General features: G+C 42.3%; 1 protein-coding gene across 1 annotated transcript in view; it reads left to right on the forward strand.

Moving 5' to 3' along the window:
* The first annotated feature begins 5,356 nt into the window (after positions 1-5,356).
* pdzd2 (PDZ domain containing 2) overlaps positions 5,357-14,045 on the forward strand; it is a 57,444-nt gene continuing 48,755 nt past the window's right edge. The window contains exon 1 of the mRNA XM_049019117.1: positions 5,357-6,042. Coding sequence (XP_048875074.1) covers positions 5,561-6,042 — 482 coding nt within the window. The 5' untranslated portion in view covers positions 5,357-5,560. The remainder of the gene's footprint in view (positions 6,043-14,045) is intronic.

Consider the following 14,045-nt stretch of genomic DNA (forward strand, 5'->3'; position numbering starts at 1 on the left):
GATACGGGTTCACATTGAGCCATTCACTGTTACCTAGATGAGTTTCAAGGCGATGGTTTTATTGAAATGACCACCATTTTTAGGTGCACTGAAGTAACTTCTTATCAAGGGTGTCACTGTGTTTTCAATATTGGAGGGACAGATCCGGTAAGTGACTGAGGCAGATCCACCCTCTCACATTATCCTGTACGACCTCCTTTGTATTCCTATGTATAGGCTACCTGTCTGTTTCAGTACTGACTGATTATCAGCTGATAAGCTGCACCTTGGCATTCTTTTTACCAGCATTAGTCAACATATACAATCAATCTTAGCTAACCTGTACAAATTTTCATGGCTAATGACAGTTACCGAATAATAAATAACATAATTGTATAAGAAACTGATAAGCAGTGCTTTGTACAGATCAGATGAGCTACCTGCTTTGCCACAATATTTGAAAGGTAGATCAACATAAGTATTAGGTTAGGTAATGAGATAAGAGTTTTAGGTAAAAGACTAGACACCAAGCCTTTGATTAATGTTCTTTGGACACATGGGCTGCTACAGAAACCACACAACCAAAATATGACTGAGTGTAAAAGAAGCAAATGATTGCTCCAACTCTTTGTTGTCGCTGTTTTATGTGAGCTATGGGAGGATGCAGTGTGTTTATGGGGCAGGAGGCATAAACAGAGCTCCAGTGCTCATTACAGTGATGGCCCAAAGCATACAGTGTGTTTATGGGGCAGGAGGCGTAAACTGAGCTCCAGTGCTGATTACAGTGATGACCCAAAGCATGCAGTGTGTTTATGGGGCAGGAGGTGTAAACAGAGCTGCAGCGCTGATTACAGTGATGGCTCAAAGCAATCAGGGAGAGGGCTGACCACAAACAGATTTCCGCTACCCACCGATCTACAGCCCCCAACAATTCCCATAATCATAGCGTACTAAATGTGTGCTGGTGACATGCTTGCCACTCCATCTTGTAGTCTCGCATCAGTGAAATCCTAGCTGTCTGGTTAAAACTGCTTTCCAGAGGCTCAGGCAAGTCAGTGGACCAGTGTTGGAAGTTAAGTGCTGGTGTTGCTCAGCAGGTCTGGTGAATAAGCAGGAGATCAAAACAGTGCATTTTATAATTTGATTATTTACTAAATCATAAATGGAGAAAAGTAACTTTAATATTGAGATTTCTGAATTTTTCAGGATCTGATTTTCATTCAGTCACAAAAATGTATCAAAAACACTGATGTGGTTTGGAGTCTTGCTGCCTTGCTGTGTAAAATAACTGGAAGACTCATTAAAACCAAACTTTCATTGGCAATTTGATCTTCTGTTTAGGGAGCTTTGCCCACACTTGCACTGGGGTGAGTGTAAAGCATAAAGATCTTTTTCCCAAAAAAGGAAACTTTTGCTCTGGATTCACCTTGACCACCGAGGCCTTGGCAAGGTGTTTCTGGGTCTCGTATTTCCTGGGAACCTTTCAAAAAAAATTTTATGCTTTTTACAGTGTGTCAGGTTAGTATATTCTGTGTTTGTCAGGGGAACCACTGGATTTTTCTTCCTCGAGGCCTGTAATGACCTTATAAGACCTTGTGTTTGAATCTTTTGTCTCCCTGAAGTAGAAGACTTGGATAAATGCTTGGACAGAACTCCTGTGTCCCCCTTTGTATTGCGGATGGCTTCCCGTCTGACTCAGGCTGTGCGCAGCATAGTGCTCATGAACCATTGCCTTAGTCTCCTAACACTGTTGGTTAAACAGTTTTAATTAATTGTCTTCTCTATTCTGTAGTACTATTTCACAGCATGAACTAGGACCCAATTCGTATGGAAATGTGGTCTCCCATACAGATTTTAAGTAGCCAGATACTCCAAGAACCAATAATATCTGGTGATATAATTTCATTTGATCAAAAATTAAACGCCAACAGTTTAAAACATTGCTTTACTGACTGATCAATTTTTCAAACTCAAATTAAGAACAGAAATGCAAAGTCTCGTTGTAATGAAAATAAATAACATGAGCAAATTCAAGTACATCATATTTCCTAATCAAGAAAAGCACCTTCCGAGTTAGAACTCTTCACATGCATAAAATCACATATCCGAAACATTTTGTTTGATATAATACAATGACTTCATTCCCAGATGTAACAACTTTTTGACCAAACTTACTGATAATCCTAGAGTAGTATAGTGTAATGCAGAAAACATTTGTTAGTATTTTCTTCAGTCACACAGCTCCTTTTCTCATAATCATTTGTTGGTAACAGTTTCAGTGTTTCCCCTAGGTTTATAGATTTGGGGGGGTGTCAGACAGACACCGACAGGATTCATGGTGTTCATGACTTTCTTTTAATGACAGCAATCAATAAAACAACTGAACTAAACATCAGAACATTTCTTTTTATGACAATTATCCACAAAGTGTGCAGCTTTTGCCACTGCAGTGTATCTTTCTGGGCACCTCTGAGAGCGAGTGTTGCCATCTTCACCACCTTGGGAGCATTTAAGAAACGCAGATATTTTTGTCTGCGTCTCAGGTGGTTGATGTCACCATATTTTCCGATGTGCGCTCTCTGTCCGCTGGTGGGAGTGTGCTTGCCTGTGTGTGCGTGCACGTGTCTGTGCGCGTGCATCAGGGCGGAATTCCGCCATGCGCGATACGGAGAGCAGAGGAGAATTGTAAATGCGCGACCATGTAGAGACAAAAATGACAAGCTGTTGTGTAAATAAGATAAATAACATAAGGCTATTTAGTTTGTTTAATAAAAAGACAATGTATAGACCTGTTCCATAGGAAAGATAACCTTAAATGACTTCTGTTGTTATCTGGCGCTATATAGAACTTAACTTGACCTTCAAGGGGGGCGGGAGGTGCCGCTGGGGGGGTGGAGTGCCCCCCTAATATAATGGTAGGGGAAACACTGCCTTTACTTAAAGCACTCATGTATAATGCAGTTTAATGGCTTGCACTGACCATTATAATGTATTATGAAGAGATTATAGATTATAGATGAGAGCTACAAAGAGGATTCATAATGTATAATAAACACGGCTATAATATGCTATGCCTTTTTTATAAATAGTAATATCTGTCGGGTTTATAATACTTGCATTATAATGCATTAGGAAGGTATCTATAATGCATTATGATGACTGCTTTCAGTAAAGTGTTTTGTCCTTTATTGGCAGGTTGCCTTTTGATACTGATAGATTTGAGACTTTTATCACCAGATGGTACACTTGTTGAACCCATTACTGTACTGTAAATCGTAGAAGCTCTGGATCTTTTTTTCCCTCTCTCAACCACAAACTACACACAGACATAGAAAAGAGCTCCTGGACTTATTAGGCCAGACAGCTTGAAACATAAAGACATGGTGTGGAAGAAGCTGACTGGCCTGCACAAAGCCCTGAGCTCAACCCAATCGAACACCTTTGGGATGAACTACGTAGAACGGAGATTGTGAGTCAGGCCTTCATGTCAAACATCAGTGTCTGACCTCACAAATGCTCTTCTAGATGAGTAGGCAAAAATTCCCAGACACACAAAAATATTGTGGAAAGCCTTCCTAGAAGAATGGCAGCTGTTATAGCTGCAAATGGGGGACCAACTCCATATTAATGCCTATGGATTTAGAATGGAGTATATGTATGAGTGAATGGTGTGTGAGTGTGCCCTGCGATGGGCTGCCCCCCCATCCTGGGTTGTTCCCTGCCTCATGCCCAATGCTTCCGGGATAGGCTCCGGATCCCCCGCGACCCAGTAGTATAAGCGGTTTGGAAAATGGATGGATGGGTTTAGAGGGTGGCATGGTGGTGCAGTGGTTAGCACTGTTGCCTCACACCTCTGGGACCCGGGTTCGAGTCTCCGCCTGGGTCACATGTGTGTGGAATTTGCATGTTCTCCCCATGTCGTTGTGGGGTTTCCTCCGGTTTCCCCCCACAGTCCAAAAACATGCTGAGGCTATTTGGAGTTGCTAAATTGCCCATAGGTGTGCATGTGTGAGTGAATGGTGTGTGAGTGTGCCCTGCAATGGGCTGGCCCCCCATCCTGGGTTGTTCCCTGCCTTGTGCCCATTGCTCCAGACTCCCCGCGACCCAGTAGGATAAGCAGTTTGGAAAATGGATGGATTTAGAATGGGGTGTCCTGTAAGTGTAATGGCCAGTGTTCCAACATTTTTGTCCATATAATGTCCATATGAGGGGATGCACTAGCATCCTACACTGGAAATTAAAATGAAATGTTAAGCTTTAAAATACCTTCACCTGTATCATGCATTATGGCATTCAGAGAATACATACTGTACCTCCACTGGATCTAGTGTATGGAAGTAACTTTTGCTACAGACACCCATGATGTGAACAATGTGTAGTGTTTGCTTTAATGCTTGGGTGATTTAGTGCCTTTACACAGGGTGCCTAATTTGTTATAATGGGAGTTGTCCTACAGTTTCTACACCCAAAGAGATGAGGATGAATGGCCCAGATTATTAGGTCTGAGTATCATACAAGCTATTTTTTATGAAGAGCCCTCATTGTTATTTTTAGAAGACTTGTCTTGGATTTTAATTCTTAAAACAAAGTTGTCATATTTTCACTTCACGATATGTTGTAAGTTGTTTTGGTTTGTAACCCAAACTGCAACTGGCTGAAGTGCACTTTAAAGAGAAAGATAGGTCTGCTGAATTGTTGAACTGTTTTGGTTTATTTTGGGAGAAAGCTTTAAGCACTCATTTAATTGTGAGCTCTAAAAATGGCAAGAATTGTGGTTTCTCTCTCTCAGCATCTCGTGTAAACAAAGGACTACCCTGCCCAAGCAGGGAGATGAACCATGGCCTTTTCAGCTACTGTTTTTATACTTTCGCTTCCACGGGGGATGCCATCTATGCCATTAAAGCATATACTGCATCTTTCATAATTGGGCTGCCATATCTTTCATTTTTTTCTGCCAGGGAACAACGTTGAATGTTCTGACTGTTCACCCTCCCTCCCCCTCTTTGTGACTGCAAGCTCAGAAACAATAGTTATTTTCAGTGCTGCATGCCCACAAAAGAAAATAACTCTTTGTGCTTAACGACTGCAGCGAGATCTGAGGGGACTGTTCCCCTGTTTCCTCGCTATTCCATTTCTCTTACAGAGCTTTTATGTTTTTCTCTTTAGGTGACTGTATGACGCACCGGAGGAAGAATTGCCTTGCTCTCCTTTTACAGTGAACCAACATTTTCCGCTTTCGGCTTGACTGGAATCCTCTCAACTGAGCAGCTAATGGCTCCAGTTCCTCTGCTAATGCTCAGAGCTTAAGGCCCCGGAGCTGGTTGCCTTACTTCCAGATTTTTTTTTTGGGTCTTTTTTTATAGCATGACATCATGGCCCAGAGTTGGCTAGATTTAATGGCGGGAAGATGTGGTGGGCCTGTATGTTGCGCATGAGCCCAGCCGAGCTATTAGCATATCTGCAGAGATGGAGACGGATCAGGCCCACGCAAGCTGCTCCTGCCTTCCTGGGGAGCGACGACAGCTCAGGTGAGGTGGAGCCCCCATAATGTGACCTTCCTCGGACTGATTGAGCCTGGACGATGCCCATTACCCAGGAGAACTCGCTGAGCTACCTGGCCCTGCTGGGGGGCTGGCTGGAGGCTACGGAGAACCACGCGGGGCAGGGCGGCATGCACCCATGCCAGGCCGCCGTGCGTAAACTGGTAGAGTACATACAGCTAAACTTTGTGGAAGGGGACATGGCCCTGCAGCTCGTGACCCCTCAGGAGGACATGGACATGGAGGTACGTGCCATCTGGCTGCACAAGGCCCGTGGCGATGGCGATGAGTTCGGCCTTAGCTTCGGGAACATCCCTATTTTTGGGGACCCTGAGGGTCGCAAGAAAGGGCGTCAGAGGCGGAGGAAGGGCGACAAGGGCCCTGTTCTCGATGTTGGCTGCATCTGGGTGACAGAGGTGAAGAAGAATAGCCCCGCCGCCCGCTGCGGGGACATCAAGCTGCGGGACGAGCTCCTGTCCGTCAACGGGCAGCTGATGGTGGGCGTGGATGTCACCGGGGCCAGGTAGGATCCCTCGCACATGGCTTGAAAACACGGCGCCTTGCATACTTTAGATTAACTGGCAGGCTGAGTTACTTTCTAGTCATATCCATCCGTATTATCCTGGTTACTCTCACAGGGGAGCCTGAAACCACAAGGAAGGGGAATACAATCTGAATAAGATTCAAGGCAGACACACATGCACTCAGTCACATACACTACGGGTACATCAAATTAGCCTAACTGCATGTCTTTGAACTGCCAGAGGAAACTGGAGTACCTGTGGACATGGCTAAGAATGGAAAAAAGTGCAAGCTCTAGATAGAGCAGAGGCAACATTTGAACCCCCAACCCTGGAGGTGTTAGCCACCATGCCATCCTGACTATCTAGTCATAAGACAATGATGTTTAAATGTTCAGTGTTCAAATGATGTTCATGTTGCTGTAAAACTTTCATATTATGCCTGTCAAATTGTCTTAGCTTAGCCATTTTAAAACTTTTGCTAAACTCACCCCAGTATTTGCAGCAACCATCAAATACATGCATGTATCACTAGCTCACTACCTTGTATTTAACAGTTACATTGGCTGGGGTGTCCCTGAAGCGAGGTTTGGGAACTGAAGTGGTGTTCATCTAGCCACCCAACTTTTTGGAGAACTGAAGAAAGTTTTACCAGTTTTTATTGTTACTCTTATTTTGCATTTCTTCTTATGCTAAGTTGTCTTTTTCGTTCTGAGCAAAAGTGCACTTACTACCCAGATAAATAGCTTTTACACATTTCCTTTGACTCCCTAAGACTTTTGCACAGCGCTGTATGTTTGGGTTGAAAGACCAAAGGCCTAAACTCTGAAGTTTTACTTACATAAGCAGACATGTCTGGTGCCATTCGAGGTGACAGGGAGGATGACCCTGTACAGTACGTGGCCGGGGCCCTTTCCCTCTGCCGTCTCCACGCCTGCTGTCCATCTCAGCCCTGTGTCCCTTAGTGTGGAACAGCTGCTCTAAGAACAGGCAGCTTTTCTGTGGGAGAGGCAGCAAGCATGCGCTCCAGAGCCCCCGCCATATAGCCGCCGTCGTGCCCCCTGCCTCACACATCCAACTGCTACCTCTCCGTCCGCCTTTGTGCTGCTGTGACGTGGGCCTATGAGCCATATGCCTCCAGGCTGTGTGCCATGGTCTGGCACCGTGGAAACGGGCCAACAGGGCCTCAGCTTAGCTCAGAAGGAGCCCCCAGGGGGCCGGGAGACGCACGCCGGGCTGACGGCTGCGAAGGACAGCCGCCTGCCGCCTCCGGCGTAGCTGCTATCACGCCTGTCCCGCTGCCTGCTGATCTGCTTCCGTAGCGGCTGCTTTGGCCCCCGCCGCGTGTGACTCCCAGCCATTGACTCCCAGTCTCGTGGGGGAGAATTTCAAGGAAATAACAACCCCTGCTCTTGCTGTGGTCCATTTATAAGTAGGCCGGCATGTTCTCATATACATTTTGGAATGACGTTTTGGAAGGAGATGAAATTCCTCCTCGTTTGACAAAAGAAGACTATCTGTCTTCATTTGTGGAAAATGTCTAAAGCTTCCACCAGGAAGAACAATGAAATAGACAGTAGTCCTAGAAGTGAACAGGACCACAGCTCAGTGGATATATATTTGCCTTTAGCCCCTAATCCAGTCTCATGTGTCAGCGTTTCGCTCTGCAAAATCTCAGCTGGTGCTATTTAATTTTCTTGTTAAATTATATATTTAGGTGATGTGACATTTCAGTAAGTAATCGTGCAGTCGACTCTCGGAGCGAAACCACTAATAGGCCTGATGCTTTACATGTCATGTGTAGCAACTCAACCCAAAGGACGAAGTAATGCAGATGTAACGGTGCAGTGTTGTGCATGAGGGAGAACAAACGGTAGGATGTTTTGACGAGAAGGGACAAATCTGACACCACCCCCCCGGCAGACGCTTCCCACGCAGAGGCGCGGACATGGAGAGATTCTTGGGCGTAGCCGATGATTTTGCTGGAGCCTAAGATATCCGCTTGAGGAGTGTAATTACAGACCTGTCGTGCTGCCGTGACATTGCTGAATCGCAGGGCTCGCGGAGGAGGGAAGCAAAAACAAGACAGAATCGGTCACTTTGTTTTTCTGTAAATAAAAATGGCACCACTCCTATGGGAGGAGTTCTTTCCATGGCTTGAAAGGTGCTGCATTTACATTTATTTACATAGTGGTTGCTGTTTAGAAGAAACATACAATTTGTTCCTGTTTTATGCACTATTTTGCTGGTGGGATTTGGGTGAAATTCTTTTGCCCAAGACCACAGCAGCAAGTCCCTGCCTGGAAAAAGCAGCCTTTGGGCTACGAATCTGTGACTTTCTACACTATAACTACGTTCATGCCAGTGCAGTGATGACCCAAATCACCACCTGCCGTTTTGAATGGTCTCGGTTCACTGAAACCTCCGATTTCAATCGGAGCCATATCCAGTCGCTCACTTTGTAAAAATGCGTCACTAGGGTAGAGATAAGGCAGCAACGGGCTGGGGGACGAGTTTGTATTTATCACTGAAGGTTGCTCAGTTTGCCCTGAGCAAGAAAGTTAACCTGAATAGCTCCGGCAAAACATGCAGCTGTGTAGTACTGATACGCTGAGCCAGTTATTTTGCAGAGTAAACCACGCATATGGAAATAAAGAGTAAGGAAAAAAATCTTGGCAAATTTTCCTGAAGAGATTACCACTGACAGTCAGGAAAAGGCATTTTAAGGGAAAGAAAATAAATAAATATATGTGTGTGTGTGTGTGTGTGTGTGTGTGTGTGTGTGCGTGTGTGTGTGTGTGTATATATATATATATAAAATAAGGCCACGCCATTCAGTAGAACATGGCGAAAAAAAAATTTGTCTGTTGCAAATTACTGTTCTTTTGACCTTAGCTATAAGCTGAATGGATCAAGCACCAATGATTTAAGCATGCAATGAAATAAACAGCTGGCTTAATTCAATAAGCCCTTACCCACACAGAGCTGTGAAAAAGCTGGAATCACATGAGGGGGACGGTTACTGATTTCACTTGGGTGGAAACCTCTCCTTTGCTCCTGGCCAGACAACTGTGGCATGGCGGGAAAGGATTTCAAAGGATAAGATGTAAAGCCATGTTGATGAATTGAGAGCTGCCACCAGGTTTAATCAGAAGGGTAATCAATGCGCAAAAGTGTCTTCAAATATGCATTTAACTTATTTTAAAGTAAAAACTTAAGACAGTATTTTTACTGGTGCAAGGCATTTCACCTATTCAGTGTTATGAGGTATAAAGCTGAATTAAGTTTTAGGCTCTGGGTCTCTCATATAAAGTCTGACATACAGTATGTGAAATGTCACTTTACTACAATGAACTCATGGAAGCCCTGGATGGAACATTTTAAGAGACATGACAGACTGAAAGATTTTCTTGTATGTTTTTTACATCATTGTATTAAGAATCCCAGATCCAAAATATACTTCAATTGTACAGTCTTCTTGTTTTCTCATTATTTTTCTTTAATGTGTGGCTCCATATCTGTCAGTCTGAATAGAAGGTAATTCTGCATCTTTGAATGGTCTTTCAGGGTGTTAGAAGTATGGCTAATGGGGGCCACATTATAGGAGCCTTACTGGAGCAGAAATTCAGTTAAATTCAATTCAAAAAGGTTTATTTGTTGATTATATATATATGGTATATAATCAACCATTTAAGGTAAAATACTTGCTCTTCTGAAATATAAGGATTTTTCTTCCAGGCAAATGCCCATTCATAAAGTCGAAATTCTTTTTTAGCTAACTGCTGTAGGCAATGAAAATTACAACATATTTAGCATACATCATTTACTGGTTTGTTACACTGTCCTTAAAACTTTTTCCTATATTTGTTTGGTAAATTGTGCTTTTCAATAAGTGACTCTTACAGAAGCTTTTGTTCTAAGTTGCACTGGAGCATGGAAACAAAAAAACTGAAAATAAACTAAATTGATGATGCTTAAAGGCACTTAAACTCTATAATTTATGCTTTATGACCGTGTTTGTATTGGCAAATGCAATGCTATAGTGCACACTGGGCATCCGTCCTATATTTGCTGTTAATAATCCTGCTGTAAGTTGGTCTGACTTGTTGCCTGGCAGCTGCCTATGACTTTGTAGAAGGAGTTGTCCAACATTCATACTCACGATGACTTTGGTGTCCCAGGCACTGCAGATCTATTGATGTTTCCTACATGTGTAAGATAGAAGCGTTAGTGTGTATCAGGGAACATATCCAGCATTAGATTTCTGACTTGATACCCCCACATCCTACTGCAGACATGGTCATCTTGCCAGCTGGCTATGGATGGCAGGCTGGCAGAGCGAGAAGCTGACAGCATTTTCTGGTTGAGCTGCTGCTGCCTTCTATGGTCCAAAGAGAGGCTTCTCATTAGGTAAAGAAAAGGGAATACTGTATACCTTTTAATTTCCTTCCAGAAGAGTACTGTCCCTCTAAGCTTCTCAGACTCTGTATTGTATTAATATCTGTTGGGGGAAAAAAAGTTGCAGGGGTCATGTCCATTTTTTATTTCTGGATCATTGTTGGATGCTCCACTGCTCATAGTAGTTGATAATGCAGTGAATTCCATTTAAAAAGTGTTTCTCTAATCCTCAGGCAAACAGTAAGTAAGCCTCAGCCCCTTATGCATGCTGCATATACTGAGCTGCAGATGTATGACTCCCTGTTTTGAGAACCAAGCTACTTTCAGTAACTCAGTGTTCCTCAACCCGGTCCTCAGGGACCCACCAGACGGTCCACGTTTTTGCTCCCTCCAAGCTCCCTGTTAGACAGTTCCAACGGTAGGGAGCAGGGAGAGAGTAAAAACATGTATTAGGAAAAACCACAGTAACCAATTACAGCCATTAATTTTTCATCACAGTTTGAATGATTAAGACAACCACAGCCCTTTTATTGGTGTCTAATATTTGACACTATGTATATGGCAATCGTTCAGTCTGCTTTTATTTTTATCTTCTCTAGATAAGCCAAAGTGCCACAAACTCCAGATGGAGATGGATTTAAATGGTGAAATCCGGATTGGCTAGAGCTGTTGTCTTGAATTTTGGGCCAACTGTGGTGTAGGGGAAGAAGATATTGGCCTAGTTAAGCTGTGCTGATAGAATTTCTTTGTGAAATGAATGGAAATCCAAACATATTTTTACTTAATACACTGCATAGAACAAAGGAAATGTGAGTAATGCATTACATGTAAAATTCATCAAAGGAAGAATCTGAGGGAAAATAAACAAAATTAAATTACATGTTACAGATGTCAAATTTCAGTGTATGCGATTTTAGTGCAATTGCACTGAGAAAAACCCTGACCTATACCAAAACACTAAACCTATTGTTTACAAAGAATTTCCATATCAACCACAGAGCATTGGAACAACATCTGCTTGCTTTGCGGATTGTTGAAGCCTACCACCAAAATGGTAGTGGATTAGGGGTGTTTAGATTATAATTTTTGGGAATATTACTCTGGAGAAATATTGAAGTTCGTCTGTCCGTTCATCCGTCTATTCATCCAGCTGTTTACCCATTTATACCGAAGGGTATTTTATTAGAGCAAGCTTCTTCTGTTAATTCTGTGCCATTCACCACTATCTGCTGCCCTGGTACGTAGCGTATAGACTGTAGTATATTTATGGCAGGGGTGAGGAACCTGTTCCATGGAGGTTTTTGGGATTGCCTCTCCATCAGCCAATAATAGAACAGTGGTTCTCAACTCCAGTTCTGGGGATCCACTATTATTGGCTGATTGAAAGGCAATCCCAAAAACCTGCACCCACACTGACCTTCCACGCATCAGGTTCTCCTCCCTTGTTTTGTGGTAACACTTTACTTGAGAAGACACATATAACTTATTAACACAGTTACTACTCAAAAACAAATGCTGAACGATTATAGTTCCTGCATAAACTCTCATGACTAATTTCTGATGAACAAACATAGGATCAGTGCATAACTAACACTTAGTTACTGGTTAATTAATGGATGAAGTAAGCATGTACTAGTACATTATTTGTGCCCTCGTGAAAAGTGTTAGCTTTGTTTTTCCAAGGGGGGGGGGGGGGGGGGCGCAATTCAAAGTGAAATGATTTCACATGATTAGTTTTTCCATTGGAAAATTTAGTTGTGGCCACTGGGTGGCAGTATTAAACACATTTTCTTTTCTGCCTTATCTAGCACAGAAAAATACTGCAAACCTGTGGGTAACAGAGTGGTCATAACCAAGTGTTTAAGGCTTGTCTTAATGCAGTTATTCCTACATTTTCAAATACTGTATACTCACACTGTAAAATGTATCAGCTTAGTCCTATATGTGCAGTTGAATTGGTTTTGAACAAGAAAATGTTTGAGGGTGCTTATTAGATGTCATTTACTAGGAATGTACTTGCAAGTTGAGTGAGACTCTTGAGGCAGGTGAAGGACTTAACCAAAAAAGAAGAGTCACTTAAGTAAGCTATGAACTTCGGTCTGTGCAGTTGTTTACATAAACCTCTAACATGTAAAAAAAATCAGTTTAGTTTAAAATGCAGTACATGCGGCGTCCGTGTGAAGTGAAGGGGAGCTTTAGCACAACAAAATGTGATGAGGCTCGTGAGCGCGATCAGTGAGCGGAAAGCAGAAAGTTGCTTTGTACTCCTGTAATCCTTTGCCAACGTAAACATTCTTGATTAAAACGCTCGTTGTTGTACCGCACCAGTCTGGACTGTGAAATAGCAGTGACTTAATTTATCATCTCCAAGCTTTTACAGACTTCAGGATATCATCTTTCTGTTTTCTTTCGCTGGGGTGCGCGGCTTTCTGTCGTTTCACCGTTAGCAGGTGATTATCACAATTAATGTACTTATGGGATTATAAAACCTTACCAGACCAGATTAACCCTGGGTGCCAGATGGCCAACAGAGAAAACTGCGATCGGGGAGACATCGAAACAAACATGAGGTTCAAGTAAGATGTAGGTATTATCGAGTTACCGCTTATTATTAACATCTCTGTTAATAATTTATCTGTTTATCTCTTTTGCACGTAAAGCAGTGTACAGAAACCCTGGAGTATTTCGCGTAGGCCTATATCGCTGTATTTCCCATGTTTATTTGTTACTGGTAAATAGTGTGCAGTCGAATGCTGCTGAAGATCATAACTGGGCATGAACTTCTTAAAAGACTTCCAAACGTGCGAACTTTTCATAACTCGGGGTTAACTTACCTAACATTGTCTTTCAGGAAAACCATTAAGTTTACAACGATATCTGCACATTTTTAAAGATTACGTGTACGTCAATATAAGTATAATTAGGGGATTTTTTTAGACATGTCGTATTGTAAAATCTGCAAATCTAAATGATTCCTACTATTTTATAAGAAAATTATAAAGCATTTGTAACTGATCCTATGTCACAGTGGGAAGTATATAAAGTTACTGTACATATATAAGAAGAAATGTAAATCTAATGGCCTTTTAAAAAGTATTATATGAAACTAAGAAAAAAAGCTAAGTGTATATTTTTGTAAAGCATTACAGTTTTTCTGAATTTCTAAAACGATAAACCTCATTCTTAGAATAAAACTGTGAATTGCCAAAACGCATTTATTGAATCAGTCACTTATTCAGCGAAACTTTAAACAGTGCTCACTTAGTTAGACACAATTTGTAGATCTGAATCGGGCTTTATTGTTGCGAACTTTGCAAAATAGAAAACACAGGTCGTAAATGTCAAGCACAGCCAGCACACAGTAGTCATAATTTAAACAATGACTCAGAACTGTTCACAGATGTTTCTAAACATGAGAGGAAGCCAAAGAGTGAGTAAAACGTAGAATACATGCCGCATGAGAGTGCAAGTACCATCGGTGAGTTGAATTTCGACATCAAGGTACAAATGGGTCACACAGAGTATTAGGGGGTAATCAGTGTTACCTGCAAGATCGCTATTTTTCTTTTTGCTGTAATTGTCTTCATTATTACTTAATTTCACTTGA

Source organism: Brienomyrus brachyistius, chromosome 7 (assembly GCF_023856365.1).
Source record: "Brienomyrus brachyistius isolate T26 chromosome 7, BBRACH_0.4, whole genome shotgun sequence".
In the NCBI taxonomy this organism is placed as follows: Eukaryota; Metazoa; Chordata; class Actinopteri; order Osteoglossiformes; family Mormyridae; genus Brienomyrus; species Brienomyrus brachyistius.